At 31.8% G+C, this 19,938-nt stretch overlaps 3 protein-coding genes and 2 pseudogenes across 5 annotated transcripts; 4 read left to right on the forward strand and 1 right to left on the reverse strand.

Annotated features, from left to right (window-relative positions):
- The first annotated feature begins 2,202 nt into the window (after positions 1-2,202).
- Positions 2,203-3,525, forward strand: LOC146938884 (F-box/kelch-repeat protein At3g23880-like). The gene has a single exon (XM_085757878.1). It carries the CDS (start codon positions 2,241-2,243, stop codon positions 3,330-3,332), a length of 1,092 nt encoding a protein of 363 aa, XP_085614004.1. The 5' UTR covers positions 2,203-2,240; the 3' UTR covers positions 3,333-3,525.
- Positions 3,526-7,857: 4,332 nt separating this feature from the next.
- LOC146938885 (uncharacterized) lies at positions 7,858-9,321 on the forward strand (annotated as a pseudogene). Its single transcript, XR_015033408.1, has 3 exons — positions 7,858-7,977; positions 8,451-9,142; positions 9,237-9,321. The product of XR_015033408.1 is annotated as an uncharacterized LOC146938885 (transcript).
- A 1,024-nt stretch (positions 9,322-10,345) lies between these two features.
- Positions 10,346-12,286, reverse strand: LOC146938886 (uncharacterized). The gene has a single exon (XM_085749698.1). The coding sequence runs from the start codon at positions 12,284-12,286 to the stop codon at positions 10,346-10,348; it is 1,941 nt and encodes a 646-aa protein (XP_085605824.1).
- A 2,272-nt stretch (positions 12,287-14,558) lies between these two features.
- Positions 14,559-15,882, forward strand: LOC146938887 (F-box/kelch-repeat protein At3g23880-like). Its single transcript, XM_085757879.1, has one exon. The coding sequence runs from the start codon at positions 14,779-14,781 to the stop codon at positions 15,880-15,882; it is 1,104 nt and encodes a 367-aa protein (XP_085614005.1). The 5' UTR covers positions 14,559-14,778.
- A 2,986-nt stretch (positions 15,883-18,868) lies between these two features.
- LOC146938888 (uncharacterized) lies at positions 18,869-19,690 on the forward strand (annotated as a pseudogene). Its single transcript, XR_015033409.1, has 2 exons — positions 18,869-19,511; positions 19,606-19,690. The product of XR_015033409.1 is annotated as an uncharacterized LOC146938888 (transcript).
- The last annotated feature ends 248 nt before the right edge of the window (positions 19,691-19,938 follow it).

Below are 19,938 nucleotides of genomic sequence, written 5' to 3' on the forward strand. Positions count from 1 at the left end.
CGATCCAGAACAGATATGTACATAAATGCAAGAGCAATTGTTCTGAGGTATCTTATATGTATAAATAAATTTTGTTTAATAAAAGAAATGACTAGAAATAAAATATTTTGAATATTATAATGATCAATTTTTGTTTCCATTCATATACACACCACACCAAACTCTATTTCAACTCCTTGTTGTCATTAATTTTTTTTTTTTGACATATAGAATGTTTGTTTCTCTGAATGCTTGTTTAATAAGAAATGACAAGTTTGGAATGCTTGTTTATCTGAATCATTATTTTACACGATTCCCATAATTTAGTCGTGAGGTAAGTAAAGTCTGATAAATATGCTCCTTTTAAAGGTTCCTGACTCTCGTGCCAATTTGGTAGACTAGTTTAACCTTTTTAAAAGAAGATTGAACATACATTTACTGGCAAAATGTTAACTCCTTCAACTTCATTGTCTATGAAAAAAAATATTTAATAATAAAATATATTTCTATTTATTCATTTTAAATTATAAATCATAAAATATAAATTATTATTTAAAATAATTATGAATTATAAATCAACAACGAAACAATATTTTCTTTTAGAGAACAACAAAACATTTTGTTGACAGGAAAGTAACCATATATTTGAACTTAACATTAAACCTTTATAAAAAAATGTCAAACATCCTTTAAAAAAAAAACATAAACGTAACATGAAGTCTATTTGATTTTAAATAATAATAAAGTATTAAGAGTAGTAATTAATTTTAGATAAAATAATAAAGATAAAATTGGAAGAAAAAATACAAGTCATAAGCTCAAATGCTAATTAACTTTTTCTTTGAGGAAAAATGCTAATTAACTTATAAGCTAGTAAAATAAATGTCTATTTTTTTTTTTTGGTTACAAAGGAAAAAAAATAAATGTCTATTATCAAAGAGATTTTTTGCTGTTACATACACCTTATCGAACCTAATTTATATGGAATGAGTTCTTTTTTTTTTTTTTGAAGGATATAAGGAATGAGCTTTGGTAAGTTGGAATTTGTTATAAGAAAATTGCTGTTGACACATTGCATAAAGCTGTGGCACACATGTAAAATACGTTTTTGCCCCCTCGGTAGTTAACTGCCGAATTATGAAACCGGCTGCAGTTAACTACCGAGGAAAACTTCGGCAGTTAACTACTGAGGAAAATTGAAAACTTCGGCAGTTAACTGCCGAGGAATCCTCAAACCCTTTTTTTTTTTACAAAAACCATTAATTTTTTTTATTCGTTAAACCTAAATTTTCCTTAATTAAATTTAATTCTTTAATCCTTTTAAGAAATTAAACACAATTTTTTTTATGATTTCATTCATGTGATTTTGTTGCCATAAATGAAGAAATATGAGAGATGAATAATATTCGGTAGTTAATGGACCTAAAATGATAATTCAATAAAAAAAATGCAACAACAAAAAACGTTACAAATGATAGAATAGTTATATTTATAATTATTAGTAATTAATTATAATATTTAAGATATTTTTTTGTTGTTCACAAATTATAATATTTCAGATATTATTCATCTCTCTTTCAAATAATTATATTTGTAATTATTCTATCAATAATACCTTTTTTTTGTACAAATAAAACCACTTTTCTATTCTTCAAAAAAAAACATTTTTTTAATTAATAAACGTGATTGAATATGTAGTAATTCTATGATCTCATATTTTTTTATTTATGGCAACAAAATCATATGAATGAAATCAACAACTTTATAAAAAGAATCAATTTAATGGCAACAAAATTCATATTTCTTCATTTATGGCAACAAAATCACATGAATGAAAGCATGAAAAGAATTATGTTTAATTCCTTAAAAGGATTAAAGAATTAAATTTAATTAAGGAAAATTTAAGTTTAAAGAATAAAAAGAATTAATGGTTTTTGTAAATAAAAAAAAAAGGTTTGAGGATTCCTCGGCAGTTAACTGCCGAAGTTTTCAATTTTCCTCGGTAGTTAACTGCCGAAGTTTTCCTCGGTAGTTAACTGCAGCCGGTTTCATAATTCGGCAGTTAACTGCCGAGGGGGCAAAAACGTATTTTACATGTGTGCCACAGCCTTATGCAATGTGTCAACAGAAATTTTCTTGTTATAAATAAAGTTTTGTGGTAAACAAAGTTTTTGCATAAAAACCCTTTCATTCCACGATCTTTATTTTTGCGATCAACAAACATTAGGTTTTTGCGATCTTTATTTTTCCTACAGAACGGAATGGCGTCAGGCACAGAGGAAACAACTACCAAAACCCTACCAATTCTTCCCTTTGATCTCCTAATTGAGATTCTGTGTAGGCTTCCCGTCAAGTTACTCCTTCAACTTCGCTGTCTCTGCAAGTCCTTCAATTCCCTAATCATTGATCCCAAATTCGCAAAGAAACACCTTCGTTTGTCAACCACCCATCACCTCACCGTAAGTACTACCAACAACTTAGGTCAGTTACTTCTCCTTGACTTCCCAAAGCCCTCTGATTTTTCAACCTCTACTGTCACTTACCCTGATTGTCTCAAAAATGGACATTGTCCTTTTCGTGTGCGTTCCTGCGACGGCATCCTTTGTTTGACCATGTATGATAATGGTCCGGCTGTTTTGTGGAACCCTTCCATTAGAACATTCAAGATATTGCCTCCTTTGGATAATAAACGTTTCTCCGCATATAGCATTGGGTATGATCATTGTATTAATAATTACAAGATTGTTGCTTGTTCTCAAGATATTGGCAAAACTGAAGTTAGTGTTCATACTCTGGGCACAGATTCTTGGAAAAGGATTCAAGACTTTCCATATTCTGCCCCATTTGGTGGGTTAGGAATATTTGTAAGTGGCACTATTAATTGGTTGGCAAAAGACGATGTGAGTTCTTTACATGTCATTATTTCTCTTGATTTGGAGAAGGAGTCTTATCAAAAGCTTCCGCTGCCTGATTCGGAGAAGTATCCTTCGACGACTTTGGGGGTTTTAAGGGATTGTTTGTGCATCTCTGGAAATAGTACTTTTGTGTTTTTAGATGTTTGGATTATGAAAGAATATGGAAATAAAGACTCTTGGACTAATTTGTACCGTGTTCTACACATGAAAGATCAGGTTTTGTGTCGCTATCCAAAGGCTCTATATATTTTTGAGGATGAACAACTGCTGATGGGCTGTTTTGAGCCGCAAGGTTTCGGAAGTTACAAATTGAAGTTGGTTGTTTATGATTCCAAAAACAGTACTTTGGAGATTTCTGAGATTCAAAACATCAGTAGTCATAGGATGGAGCTACACCCACAAGTCTACATTGAAAGTCTGATATCACTTTGTTCTTAATGTTAGGATGTAGAATGTAGATGCTATTATATGTCACTTGAACATGAGATTCAACTGCAACATGTATATTGTTAATTTTTGTTTATGCTATTTATTTTATGTCTGGTCTGGTAACTAGTGGCTTGTTGGATCATTGTTGATTAATGGTTGATGGAAGGGTGAAAAGTTGTTAATTTTAATTTTATGTTAGTTAAGAGTTTTTGGATTCTTGTCATGCAGTACATTTTAAGTAGTTCACAATCATATATTATATTATTAGATTGTTTGTCATTAGATTTTCTACAATTTGAGCTACGATTTAGATGTTATAATGTCTGCTTAGCACATATGTGGACTTCTGAAATTTGAATTTCTGGTAAATTTTCCCACTTTTGGAATGGTGCGTTTTGCGGTGCTAGAGTGGTACATAAGATTCATGTCTTGTTTCTCTCCATTGCGGAGTTTTATTTTCCTTCTTCTATGTTATGGTCTCATTTGATTGTGGTTACGACATGTTGCATATGTAACTAACAAGGTAAATGATGGATCTCGGAAATCTCTATTAATTGATGATTATTTGTTGTCATATGATTGCATTCTGTTAGTGCATAATTTCATGTATTATGTAAGAGCCTCTTGTTGTCATTCAAAGAATACACAAGTAAAGAAAGAAAATTTATCTATTAAGAGCCTCTTGATTTGATTTTGTTTTTACTATCAAGTAACCTAAGATTTTGTATATTGTTTGTGTGTGTATTTGCGTCTTAGTGTTTCTTCAAAGAGCAGTGCTATTTAGTACAGGGACTTGCCGTACGAAATTTAACGAATAGGCATAGCTACAGTTTTTCTTAAATAATAATAAAGTTAATATATCAGTCCCACTTTCCACAATACACAGCTGGTAGTTCATATTAATTTTTAATAAAATAATAATAATATACTACTCCAACTTATTTGAATACAGGAGTCGATTGTAGTTAAAACCAATCCGTAAACTAATTCGTCAATTTCCGTTTTGTATATTTCCGTACTATTAAGCATTATTGTTCTTCAAATTACATCTGCTCAAAGTTTTATTTGATGTATTTGATTTAGGATTGCAATAAGTGTCAATGTTCTTCTCTTCAGCGGCGAAGCTACCACAATTTTTGCGAGGGGGCCAAACATAAAGAAGAAATAAAATATATTTTAAAAACTAATTTATTAAACTTAATCAACAAGTAAAATAAATTCACAATAATTTTTACTTATATTTAATAAAACGACAACAAAGAAAATAAAATCTAACAATGGTTATTTATACAAGTTGAGTTGTATGGAGTTTTAAGAAGTCAAATTTATCATAATAGACACTAAACCAAATAGATTATCAATATTATTTTAATGGAAAATGCTACTTCTCAAGAAAAATAGTTTCAAGAATTTTTCAAAACACAGTTGGCAAATTTTAATTGGATGATTTATTTGTCCACTTCCTATTTTTCAGCCACACCTCCTTGAATTGTGGCAAATAGTGCATTGTGATTGGCTATTCTTTATTCTTGAAGAATTCTTGATGTTATTTTTCTAGAGATATAGCATTGCTCTTAATATCATCTCTCTTTGAACTAACAAAATTGTTTGGAGTAGCCAAAAAATAATTTAATGGAGTAACTATATATTAAACTATGTTAATTATTCAAGTTTTTTTTTTACTTTTGGGGTAGCCAATGCTACCCCATGACTACACAGCCTTTCGCCCCTGCTTCTCTTTGCTTTATATTACTCACTTTGGTGAATTTGTTATGGCAGCCAATATAATAAGGGTCTAAGCCCTTTTGTTCGTTAATCTATTTTGGGAAGCCTTGTTCTTAGTTAATCTTAACCTTGCATCGTTATGGAGCTTTGAAGCATTCAACATGCATGTTCCAACATTTTGGTAACTGAGTGAGAAACTGAGATATCACATATTTATCTAAACACTAACATACAAGTACTATTACTTTTAAGGCTTAATAGCAGTTTTGGTTCCCTATATTTCAAGAAGTTGCGATTTTGACCCCCTAACAAAATAAAATACAAAATTGCCCCCTAAGTATTGCCCCTTTTGCAGTTTTGCCCCCCAGACCAATTTTGACGAAGTCAATGCACACGTGGACGCCGAGTGTGTATTTTCTTTTTTAATTAAAAAAATAATTTTTTTAATTAAAAAAAAATAAAAGTGGGTATTTTTGTCCTTTCGCGTTTGTCTAAGAAGTCAGGGGTATTTTTGTCTTTTCTCAATGGTTGAGAAGAGGAGGGGTAAATTAGTGACGTGGCACTGATTAACTGGGTTGATGGACCAATTCTTAAATGATTAAATTTTGGCAGGGCGAAATGCGAGGATTAAGGAATACATGAACCATTTTTTAAATGACCCCTATTTGCAGGAATTAAACACATGAAAACCAATATTTAAATAGGATATTTGATTATTTATATTATTTTGGCTTCTTATACTAATTTGAAAGTAGTTCATATCCTCACTAGTTTTTTTACTTTGTTGGTGATGGTGCAGCGAGGTGAACTTATTGATGATTTGTACGATGTCTAAGATCAAGAAGAAACATACTTGGTTATTTGAAAACTCTGAAGATGTGAGAACACTTTTCATCACGATTTTCAGTCTCATATAGTAAAAGAGAAATAGAGTTAATATAAATTCATGTTCATTGTCGAAGTAGGTTATTAAGAGAATTAATAACATTTTATTTAAAATGATAAATCAGGGAAAAGAAAACTTATCGAAAACAAAGTTTTATTTTTTTTTACAGAAATAAAAAATAAAGTTGAAGAATAAAAGATTTAGCAACAATTGTTGTTCACTAAAGCTTGCATGCTACTTTTGCAATAGAAAATTATAGCAAAAGTAGCATGAAAGCTTTAGTTTCTAACATATAGAGTTTGCCTACATTTACGTAGTTTGACTAAAGTTCAGATGGTTTATCAATTCATATTTTGTTTATCATATTGTAAATTTGTAATGTATATTTTGAAAAATTTGTCTTCTATTTCATAGTGTGTATGTAAAGATACATTATACATGTTTGTAGGAACTATGGATTAACCTGAACGAGAGTGAATGCAAAGGGGTGCTTGGCTAAGTCAAAATTAAGTACTGGACATGATGGTACAAGAACACAACAACGAGAGTTCACCTATTGTTCTAATACTAGCATGAATTTATATTCTAATTATATTTTAATGTTAATATTTTTGTGATACATTAAATAGTATTATATTATAAAATTGGAAGAACTCTAAATAATATCTAGAAAATTAAGCTTAGTAAACAAAACTATGAAATTAAGCATAAACTTATCCTTTCTATTTTATGTAAGTATTCTATAATGAAAATCGAAAATGGACAAACTCTTGGATTAAGTTTCAAAAAATAGCTTGATAATTGTTATGACATATGCAATGCAACCACTCAAAGTTTTGGTCACAGACACTCGGACATGTTTGATTTTTTCGTTTGTTTAAGTTTTGGTCAACAAAGACAAAGACAAGTTTCTTCTTTTGGGTTAAAAATCGCTCACATTACCTTATATGGATATATGATGGTCCCATTAGGTTCTCTTTTCAATTTTGTGTTAAGAAAGTGTGAGTTACTTCCCTTAGGCAAAAAGGAATAAAGCCTGCCTGTTCCTATAAATAGCAAAGTAAAGGCTTAAAGATTAATTGCTTTAATTTTGGAATTTATTTCTGGTACCCCTGGTTCTATTGAACAAGCCATCCCTAAACTATGCTTAGTATTCTTGTTGAAAGATTGTGTGTATAATGTTGCCATGAATCATTATTAAAAAAATGTATGAGATGCTATGACGCACGAACACTACGTATCCGACATCGACACGACACAGACACATATAATTACACTAAATTATGTGATTTTTTTTCAAATTATCAGCGGGGTTAGCATGTCAGTGTTCATGTCGTGTCTGGTGTTTGTATCCGTATCCGTGCTTCATAGCTGAGATGTTTATTTATCGTAAAAATGTATGAAACACAGTATGTTGGTAAGCAGAAGCTGTACCCCATAATATCCTTTAAACGTTTGTGAATACTACTATGGCTTCTAAACAAACAAGGTCATGTATGTATGATGTATATATCTCTCTGACACTCACTGCAGTTTATCCATTTTTATGTATGATGTATGATGGTGCATATCTCTCTGCCATTCCCTACAGTTTATCCATTTTTATGCATGATGTATATATCTCTCTGCCACTCACATGTTATTATTTATTATTACTACTCATAGAACTCACACAAATTAATTAGATTAACATGCCATAACAATTAACAAGCTAATTGTTGATTTTTGATATTTTTTATTTTTTATTTAAACTTGTTTCTCTTTATAAAGACATACTAGGTCTAAGCTCTAACACTATGAAACCTCTATCCAATTTATGATACTTTACTATCCTACATCTATCCATTTTTGTTTTAAAATTAATTATAAAATATATATATATATGAAATAGAAACCTTCTCCGCTAAGCATTATGACATGAGCTTTGTTTCCTCTCCTGCAATAAACTTCACTCTCCATTTCCTCTAACTTGTCACTTCATCTAGCTTCTAGCATCAGATCTGTCATCGGAGATTTCCGATCTCCACCGCGAGCTTGCTACCAGTTGGGTCCTTTTTCCCCTCACTCTCTTTTTCTTTACCTTCTTTATTTGTTTTTCTTTGAGTTTATACTTTGTTGATTCAGCTGCACTGATGCTTTCTTATAGTTTTCATTTCACTTCATATTCTAATTTAATTTGATTGAAAGCTACATTGATAATCAAAATCAGTAAGGTATCATAAAAGAATTGATATATGTTAGAAAATAAACTATCACATGGATTTTTGTTTTGGTCATTAGTTCTGGCCAACATTGCATTGCTTTTTCCCACTCTAACATTATGTTTGTATGCTAGTTTGTCATTTAGTGCAAAGTTGGAAAATTGTCTTTTTTCTTTTTTAATGGAAAATGTTAATAATTAGTTGTTAGATCATTCATCCGAACTTAAACCCAGGAACTCCAAGTCTTTAAATCCTTAGGAAATATTTGTACAAATAGTAATAATAATACCAACATGTTTCTTTTTTAAAATGCAGTTTTTGTGAGATCCTTCAGGAACTAGTGTGGAATCAAGTGGATAGAATCATGAAGCTCTCACTCTTTCGGAAAAAAGATTCGTCAAAACAACTTTTCTCCCATACTCGTGCAGCAAACAAAACTTGTGGTATATGTTTTGAATTAAAAACAGATTATGAAATATTCTACATAAGGTCCACCATCCTCAAAAGAAGCAAATGCAAGCACCTTTTTGTATTGACTGCATATGCAAGTATGTAGAAGTTCAAATTAATGATAATCAGTATAAGGTGATGTGTCCAAGTCCAAATTGTTTTATGAAATTTAAGCCGAAACATTTTCAACACATTTTGCCTAAACTACTTATTCTTAAATGGGAGAATTTAATTTCTGTGTTTTCTAATCCCTCGGGGCCAAAGGCTTACTGCCCTTACGAGAATTGTTCTGTTTTGTTGGGGAAAGATAATGACATGGGAGGAGATTTTGTTGGCAGTTCTAAGTGTCCTTCTTGTCACAGACACTTTTGTTCGAAGTGCAATGTTCCATGGCATGCAGGAATGAATTGTCGGAAATTCCAAGAATTGAAAAGGAATGAAAAAAATGATTTGGATAATAAATTTTTGGTGTTTGCTAAAAGACAACAGCTGCAAAGATGTCCACATTGCTCTATGTATATCAGCAGAATTGATGGATGTAATTACATGAAATGCAGGTTTATTAAGTATCCTATTTCTCTCGCTAATCCTTCATCGTTGTCACATACATATGTTTAAATTTATTATAATAATTGTAATATCTCATGCTAGGTGTGGATGCAAATTCTGCTACAGTTGTGGGAAGAAGCGACCATTTGGATATATACATGAATGCAAGAGCAGATAGTTTCAGAGGTAAATCATCTTATATGTATAAATAAATTCTGTTTAATAAGAAATGACTAGAAATAAAATATTTTGACTAGCATTACTGCAGTACTTAATTAGGTAGTTTATTGTAATATTGTAATATTGCAAAAGAATTTATTTATTGAAATGCAGGTGAACTCTTGTTGTTGTGTTATTTATTTATTGCAAAAAAATTTATTTAGAAATGAAATTGGTGTGCAATGCATTTTTTTTAGATGGAATTTGTTAGGTTAAATAATTGCAAACCTAATAAAGCTAATAAGCGGGAAAAAATTAGGTTAAGTTGCTGCAGATGTAACAAAATTAATAAATAAGGATAAGTGAACTCTCGTTGTTGTGTTATTGAACCATCAAGTCTAGCATTACTGCAGTACTTAATTTTGACTTAGCCAAGCACCCCTATCAAAATGATGTAGTTTTCTTATGTCTTAAAAACATATCTTAATTAAGTCTCTTAAAGGAACTTCACATTAAACAATAGAACAATTTCACATTACGGCTATTACGGCTATTTCATTGTTTATAAAAACTTTGGCATATCAATAGAAAGTCCATACAAAATCTATGAACAGATTTTACATAATTGATATGAATTCAAAATCACTTTCCATGCTTTTAATACAGTTTACTATAGAAAATGAAAATGGTAATGTTTTAGCTTCCCCACCTGGAACAATATAATTCAGCACATTATAATTGAATTTATTTGATATAAATTCAGATACCCGGCATTAATATAAAATAACTTTGATATCTCAGCAAACTTAAGCAATTTATACAAATTGGAAACCTTTTTTTTTTTTTTTGACAACACAAGTAGGTAAACATTGATAACTATGTTTCTGTGTAATAATCAAGTAAAAACAGAACAAAGTGCCAACATTAATGTCCTAGAAGGCCATGTTTCATTTGGTCTTGTTTTTTAACATTATTGTCATGAAGCTTAGCTAGTACAAGAAATAAGTAACATGCAATAAGGTTTCAGTTCATTGAGCTAATTAATAATGTTTTCAACTATGGCCTAACCTTGCAATCTTCAACTTTGTAACCACTTTCTCGAGTCGGCTAATTCTCCGTTCAAGTTCTGCTACACTTACTTCAAATAAATAGTTATAGCTTTCAATTTGAATCTCAGGTTGGCAGATTGTGTCACTTGACAGCCTTCCTTCAATGCTCTCATTTCCATCTTTAAAATCAACATCTTCCAAGACATGCTCACAATCCTCAACAGATATCAAAGGACCCGGAGTGTTATCTTTTGCAGGTACAGGAGCACCAACATCAACATTTTTCTCAGCTAACAAAACATCTTCAACAGATTTTTCAAAGTACATAGTTTTCAAAACTTTAGGAATAGAACCAGAACGAACATTATGATAACCCTGGCTAGTATTTGAACCATCATCACAAGATTTTCCAATAGTAACAGCACAGCCAACTAGTTTATGAGAAGGAAATTCAGGTGGAATATTAGCATGAGGTTCACATTTTGATGAACTTGCACTTCTCTTCCGCGACTCAAAATTTTTAATGAAACCTTGAGGACGTAATACTGATTTCGTCCACCACTTTGCGTAACGTGAGGTAATACCAGCCTCAAAATATCTAGATGGAAAATATAAACTTGTATCAGATAAGGGTCTGGAGTAATTTTTCCAAGCAATGGCTTTAGTCTCATTGAGTCTAGACACATAACCAGGAACATCTTGATCAAATCCGAATTGCATAGCAACTCTATGCGGTAGATATTGCTCTACAGACTCAAATCCAACTAGCTCAGAAACTCTCAAGAATATAACAAATGAGAGCATTTGTTCTACTACCAAATCTTTCTTAAATGGTACCAAAGTTTCATCCTCTGGATAAAACACTCCACACTTATCAGGATATTGAACATAAGGACGCCAAATAAAATAATCGATAGCTGAATCTAATGCCAACCTCACATTGTCAATTTTCAAGGCCTTAACATTATGCCACTTCAACAATACATGGTCTCGATTATTGATCAACTTGAGTTGTGGCTGCAAATTTTTGAACCTTTCCCAAACCCAAACTTGAACAAGGTAAAAGGGTGATTGTACATTAACGTCCAACATAGAGGGAAATTTATCAGGACATTTTTTTAAATCAACAATTATGTTCTTAAACAACCTTAAATCCTTATATAAGCTAGCCAAAACAGCAGGGGCCAAAGAAATAGGATTCCCTCTAGCTAGATGAACAGCAATAGGAAACAAAGAACTTTTCACTAGAGAGTATTTATGAGGGAAAACAAAAATTAACAGCCAAGTAGCAAGAAATGCTTCATGCTCAACTTCACTACCTTTATCGATGAAAATATCCATCCACACTGATGTGGAAGGCGCCATACCATTCGAAATCCTCTCTTGGCTTTCAATGCTGACGAGCTTCTGTTCCACTTTTCTCATCTCTTGATCTTCAAGTTGGGTGAAAACAGGACAACCAAAGAGAGAGTAGCCCCCCAAAACAATGACATCCTCCAAAGTGATTGTTGCTTCACCAAATAGAAACACAAAGGTGTTTGTTTCACAACACCATTTCTCAACAACCCCACAAACCAAGTCTTGATTTTTAATTATACAGCTCTTAGTACTCATTATAGGTTCAAAGATGCCAGCTTTTTTCCACACTGATTCATATTTGAGCTGAAGTTCATCAACCCACTTGACCCATTTCTCTTGTGGGTAGTGCCACCCATTGAAATGGATTTTCAAAGGCCACTCCTTTGCTTCAGAAACAGAAGAAGATGATGATGATGATGATGAGTTAAGGTTAAACTCATTGAAGTTAAGTTCATGGATGGAATTTGCAACAGGTTTAAGAAAATGGGCAGTTCTAAAGGTTTGTTTACTGTCACCAACTGGTGAAATCATGAAATCTTCCCTCATCTCCATGATGGTATCCTTCAATGGTTGTTCATTCATCATCGTATAATGACAATGATGAGGTTGATATTTGAAACTTTTAACAAGTTATGAATAACCCATGATGAATAAGCTATAATCTACAACATTCATCACGGGTTTGAGACTATGCATGAAACTTAAGTAATAAGTTTTTTCTTTTGAAAAAAATGGTTGTTTAGCATGGTACTGTGAGCCTCAGAGTGGTTATGCTACTTTTGACCATAGTTTTGTTTTGTAACAAATTTTGCAGGTAAGGTACATCCTTGGCACTTGGCAGTGTAACAAATTAGCATAGTATCATGCATGCTTTATGTAACTTCACACAAACATCCTTGCACATGCAAAACAACTAATTTGTACATAAACCCAAATTGTTCATATGTTGAATGTTGTGATTTCTCAAACAAGAGGACACACGCCATTTTTATGTTAATGGCCACTAGTTTGGTCCAATTAGAAAGACAAAAATAAAATATTTCTAATTAATATCATACTTTTATTTTAATTTATTGTTTAACTGAAACTTAAATGAACCATCTAACTCCTACAACCAAAAATCAAATTTTGGTTGAGATAGTGTTTTACCCTTGTAATATAGGTCATTTCCGGTTATTAATAAATTTGAAATCAATATACATTGTTGATAAATATATTAGGATTAATAGTGTTTTACCCCTGTAATATAGGTCATTTCCGGTTTTCCCCCCTGTAAAATATTTTTTTTGAATTTCATCCTTGTAATTTGAAGATATTTTTGTTTTGGACCATCATGGAAAATTTTACTCCCTGTAATTTAAGCAAATTTAGGTTTACCCCCTTGTAATTTGAGCAAATTTCGGTTTACCCCCCTGTTAATTTGAGCAAATTTTGGTTTACCTCATACCATATCTTCGATGGTTTACCTCATACCATATCTTCGATTTTGTACAGTCAAAATTCATGAAGGTCCAAAACCAAAAATCAACGAATTACAAGGACGAAGTCCAAAATTTTTTTTTTTACAGGGGGTTAAACTGGAAATGACCTATATTACAGGGGGGTAAAACACTATTAACCCAATATATTACTTAAAAGTCAAGAGTCAACCAAAATAAATGGAACCTAATATTGGCTACAATTTTTCAAGATAACACCAAATTCCAAGTCATCTTATAAAAATGATAGTAGAATTTATACAAGGGATTCATCCATTGCATAGCTTGTCAAAGACCAAGTGCTTCCCCAATTTGTGTTAATGTATTCGGATTATGTAGAATTTACAAAAGCCTTCTTGTACATTAAGTATCATGTGAAGGGGAATATATTGTTTTGTCGCATCTTGGTATTCCTCTAAGTTAATTCTATTTCCTTTTTAATTACTTTGTTATAAAAAACTAGATTATCTTTCATTATAACTTCAATAATTAATATACTCGTTTTTTCTTTTTGCTAACCCACATGTTTTTAAGGGAATAAACACTAATAATTCGAAATACAATATTGTTCAGTTCGAAATCGAACTTTGATTCTCCTAATTATAAACAGTTTTTTCTTTTTGATAGAACTCATTAACCAATAGATTTCATCATTTGGTTATATACTCACAGTTCAAAAACATTGGGTTTTTAGTCCCACAATAACTAAGACCCGTTTGGTTTGGATTGGCTTATATGTTAATTCATAAGTTCTTAGCTTATTCATAAGTTGGCTTATATGTTAATTCACAAGTCTTACGTAAAAGGTGATTTTTGTACTTATGAAAAATAGCTTACACAAATGAATAAGCTTTCATTTTTTTAGGAGAATAAGCTTTTATATTAATTCATAAGTTCTCACTAACGAAAACTGTATCTTCATAATTATTAAGAACCTTTGGATCAAATCAAATCAAGGGACATGATTTGGTGTTAACGAATCCGTTGACATCTGGTGTCAACAGATCCTATCTCTTGTTATATTATTGTTTTTTTTAAAGGTTGTTATATTATTGTTGTCATTGAAAAATATAAATATAGTTTGTTGAGTTTGTTACATTTGAAAGTCACAAATAGTTATACTTATAATTTTTTATCTATATCAAAAAATTTATATAAAATATCGTTTCTAATTAACACACAAAATTTGTATGAAATATCATTGATAATCTACAAGCATTAACGGAATAAAAAGTGCAGAAAAACGGGCACGTGAGTGTCCGTCTTTTCGCTTGTTGAAATAACGTTTGAAAAATTAATTATAAGCTAATAAAATTAATTATAAGCTCCTAATGAAATGTCTGTTATCAAATATATTTTATTTTGTCCCTTAATTTTTTTTTTTTGTTATACGGGTAAATAAACTACATAACCTCTACCAAAAAAAATAAACTATATACCTTACCAAACTCTAATTTACAAGGAATGAGCGCTTTGATAAGTTGGAATTTGGTATTAATAAAGTTTGTGGTAAACAAAGTTGTTGCATAAGAACCCTCTCATTCCCGTCTTCAACAAACATTAGGTTTTAGCGATCTTTATTTTTCCTGACAGAACGGAATGGCGTCAGGCACGAAGAAAACAGCAACGGAAACCCTACTAACTCTTCCCTTCGATCTCCTAGCTGAGATTCTGTGTAGGCTTCCGGTTCAGTTACTCCTTCAACTTCGGTGTCTTTGCAAGTCCTTCAATTCCTTAATCACTGATCCCAAATTCGCAAGGAAGCACCTTCACTTGTCAACCACGCGTCATCACCTCATGATAACCTCTACCAACGACTTAGGTCACTCAGTTCTCTTTAATCCCCCAATAAGCTCTGATTTTTCAACCTCTACTGTTACTTATCTTACTTATCCTGATTGTCTCAAAAATGGAAACAATTGTCTTCTTCGTGTGCCTTCTTGCGACGGCATCCTTTGTGTCACCACGAATAACGGTCCTGCTGTTTTGTGGAACCCTTCCATTAGAACATTCAAGATATTGCCTCCTTTGGATAATAAACTTTTCTCCGCATATAGCTTTGGGTATGATCATTGTATTAATAATTACAAGATTGTTGCTTGTTCTCTTGGTAAGGGCACAACTGAAGTTAGTGTTCATACTTTGGGCACAAATTCTTGGAAAAGGATACAAGACTTTCCATGTTCTGCCCCATTTTGTATGTTTGGAATATTTGTAAGTGGCACTATTAATTGGTTGGCAATAGACAATGTGAGTTCTTCACATGTCATTATTTCTCTTGATTTGGAGAAGGAGTCTTATCAAAAGCTTCCGCAGCCTGATTTGGAGAAGGATCTTTTGATGACTTTGGGGGTTTTAAGGGATTGTTTGTGCATCTTTGCAAAAAGTACTTATGTGTTTTTAGATGTTTGGATTATGAAAGAATATGGAAATAAAGACTCTTGGACTAATTTGTACCGTGTTCCACACATGAAAGATCGGGTTTTGTGTTACTATTCAAAGGCTTTATATATTTTTGAGGATGAACAGCTGCTAATGGGCTTTTATGAGTCACAAGGTTTCGGAAGTTACAAATTGAAGTTGGTTGTTTGCGATTCCAAAAACGGTACTTTGGAGATTTCTAAGATTCAAAACATCAGTAGTCATAAGATGGAGCTAAACCCACAAGTCTACGTTGAAAGTTTGATATCACCTTGTTCTTAATAAATTAGGATGTAGATGCTATGATATGTCACTTGAACATGAGATTCACTGCAACATATAAATGGTTAATTTTGTTTATGCTATTTATTTTATGTCTAGTCTGATAACTAGTGGCTTGTTGAATCATTGTTGATTAATGGTTGTTGGAAGGGTGAAAAGTTGTTAATTTCAATTTTATGTTAGTTAGGGTTTTTGGATTCTTGTCGTGCAGTACATTTTATGTAGTTCACAATCATATATTTGATTAGATTGTTTATCATTAGACTTTCTACAATTTAAGTTACAATTTAGATGTTATAATGTCTGCTTAGCTCATTTGTGGACTTTTGAAATTTGGATTTCTGGTAAATTTTCCCACTTCTGGAATGGTGCGTTTTGCGGTGCTAGAGTGATACATAAGATGCATGTCTTGTTTCTCTACATTGCGGAGTTTTATTTTCCTTCTTCTACGTTATGGTCTCATTTGATTGTGGTTACGACATGTGGCATATGCAACTAACAAGGTAAATGATGGATCTTAGAAATCTCTCTTAATTGATGATTATAAAGAGCCTCTTGTTGTCATATGATTGCATTCTATTAGTGCTTGATTTCAAGTATTAGGCAAGATCCCCTTGTTGTCATTCAAAGAATACACAAGTAAAGAAAGAAAATTTATCTATAAGATAATCTTGATTTGATTGTGTTTTTACTCTCAAGTAATCTAATAAGTGTCAATGTTCTTCTCTTTGCTTTATATTACTCACTTTTGGTGATTTTTTTCTGGGGAAGCCTTGTTCTTAGTTAATCTTAACCTTGCATCGGTATGGAGCTTAGAAGCATTCAACATGCATGTTCCAACATTTTGTTAACTGAGTGAGAAACTGAGAATATCACATTTTTATCTAAACATTAACATACAAGTACTATTACTATTTATTTTTAAGGAATACAAGTACTATTACTATTAAAGACATATTTGAAATGTTCATTTGAAATAGCTTAGATATTGAGATTAAAAAAAATATAAATTTGATCATACAAAGCAAGCCAGCTTAAAATTTAAGCAACGTAAACATAAGAACCCACTAGCCTCTTATTTTGGAGGGCAGAGATTGACTATGTTCAGTAAGTTCTGCTGTCGATCATAATTTTCATTAAGATGGTTGCCTTGGTTCTTTTCCTACCGTGGAGGGTCAAACACATCTATTTACGGGGAGAAATAAAACATGTTAAGTAATGAATGATCATACAAATTAATCTCATGGTATAGCATGAATTGAATGTTTTTGTTATTTACATGGAAACACACTAATGGCAATTGGCCGAATAACTGCATATATATATTTCAGGTTGCAAACTACTTGAATGATATCGGTGCGATGCAAAGAAGGGAGATGTGATTCTTTAGTTTGCTTTAAATAAAACCAGAAGTAACAAAAGCCGTTATTGGGATCGGTAAATACAATTATGTATTTCTCATTGGACTCCGTAGATATTAGGATGATTTAAACGGTTATTTATTTTGATTTTGATAGAGTGATGAGACCATTTATTTATGTTGTGAAACTTGTCCACACCTTTACCGTTATGTTTTGTGACACAAGTTACTTTATCAACATGATGAAATATGCTCCTTGATTTAAACAGTAATGCTCCTTTTCCCAGTACTTACTGTTACGACAGAACCATAGAATCAATAATGCTGAAAAATGGTTTTGAAAATATGAAGAACCTAAGTAACCAAGTAGCATATCCCTCATAGGAATTGGAACTTTGTTGATGTGAGAATTGAATCACAATTAGGGAATTTCCCTTAACACTTCATTTGTTCAACTTTGGATTGGAATGTGAGTGTGTGCTTTGACATTTGTTCAATGCCCTTTTTTATTCATGTTTTTTTGTGATTAGTTATTATGATTACCCTTTTTGCTGTGGAGTTTTAGTTTGAGATTCATTAATCGAGTAAAGTAGTGAAACTAAGTGTCTAGAGATACATGTATGTTCTTTTTAACTCTTAGCCTTTGTAAATAAATCATGAATGTGTAATCCTATTTCTCATGATAGTGCACAACATTGTCTTCTTAAAATGTATTAATCCAAAGACCTTAGTATTTGCTCTATGTTTGCATTATATTTCTGGGTGTGTGTAATTGACCACTCTACATCCCAACTTACATGTTTCTTTTCAGATTCCAAGTAATTGGAACTTAAGGATTTTTGGTAATAATATGATCGTACTGAAACTTATTAATGGTTAGTAATGTGTGATTCTATTCATGATATTAAAATTTTCGCGCAATCGAGACTGATCCTTGTTAATAAGCTTCTCCGCTAAGCATTATGACATGAGCTTTGTTTCCTCCCCTGCAATGAACTTCACTCTCCATTTCCTCTAACTGTCACTTCATCTTCTTGCATCGGATCAGTCACAGCTTCCGATCACCACCGCGAGCTCGCTACCGGTTGGGTCCTTTTTCCCCTTACCTCTTTTTATTTACCTTCTTTATTTGTTTTTCTTTGAGTTTCAACTTTGAAGTCTTGAATTTATACTTCATTCATTCAGCTGCACTAATGCTTTCTTATAGTCTTCATTTCACTTCATATCCTAATTTAATTTGATTGAAAGCTACATTGATAATCAAAATCAGTAAGATATCAAAAAAGAATTGATATATGTTAGAAAATAAACTATCACATGGATTTTTGTTTTGGTCATTAGTTCTGGCCAACATTGCATTGCTTTTTCCCACTCTAACATTATGTTTGTATGCTAGTTTGTCATTTAGTGCAAAGTTGGAAAATTGTCTTTTTTCTTTTTTAATGGAAAATGTTAATAATTAGTTGTTAGATCATTCATCCGAACTTAAACCCAGGAACTCCAAGTCTTTAAATCCTTAGGAAATATTTGTACAAATAGTAATAATAATACCAACATGTTTCTTTTTTAAAATGCAGTTTTTGTGAGATCCTTCAGGAACTAGTGTGGAATCAAGTGGACAGAATCATGAAGCTCTCACTCTTTCGGAAAAAAGATTCGTCAAAACAACTTTTCTCCCATACTCGTGCAGCAAACAAAACTTGTGGTATATGTTTTGAATTAAAAACAGATTATGAAATATTCTACATAAGGTCCTCCATCCTCAAAAGAAGCAAATGCAAGCAACTTTTTGTATTGACTGCATATGCAAGTATGTAGAAGTTCAAATTAATGATAATCAGTATAAGGTGATGTGTCCAAGTCCAAATTGTTTTGTGAAATTTAAGCCGAAACATTTTCAACACATTTTGCCTAAACTACTTATTCTTAAATGGGAGAATTTAATTTCTGTGTTTTCTAATCCCTCGGGGCCAAAGGCTTACCGCCCTTACGAGAATTGTTCTGTTTTGTTGGGGAAAGATAATGACATGGGAGGAGATTTTGTTGGCAGTTCTAAGTGTCCTTCTTGTCACAGACACTTCTGTTCAAAGTGCAAAGTTCCATGGCATGAAGGAATGATTTGTCAGAAAGTCCAAGAATTGAAAAGGAAGGACAAAAATGATTTGGATAACAAATTTTTGGTGTTTGCTAAAAGACAACAGCTGCAAAGATGTCCACATTGCTCTATGTATATCAGCAGAATTGATGGATGTAATTACATGAAATGCAGGTTTATTAAGTATCCTATTTCTCTCGCTAATCCTTCATCGTTGTCACATACATATGTTTAAATTTATTATAATAATTGTAATATCTCATGCTAGGTGTGGATGCAAATTCTGCTACAGTTGTGGGAAGAAGCGACCATTTGGATATATACATGAATGCAAGAGCAGATAGTTTCAGAGGTAAATCATCTTATATGTATAAATAAATTCTGTTTAATAAGAAATGACTAGAAATAAAATATTTTGACTAGCATTACTGCAGTACTTAATTAGGTAGTTTATTGTAATATTGTAATATTGTAATATTGCAAAAGAATTTATTTATTGAAATGCAGGTGAACTCTCGTTGTTGTGTTATTTATTTATTGCAAAAAAATTTATTTAGAAATGAAATTGGTGTGCAATGCATTTTTTTAGATGGAATTTGTT

This window comes from Medicago sativa, chromosome 3, assembly GCF_051527215.1.
Source record: "Medicago sativa cultivar Bolivia chromosome 3, Bolivia_mono, whole genome shotgun sequence".
Lineage (NCBI taxonomy): Eukaryota > Viridiplantae > Streptophyta > Magnoliopsida > Fabales > Fabaceae > Medicago > Medicago sativa.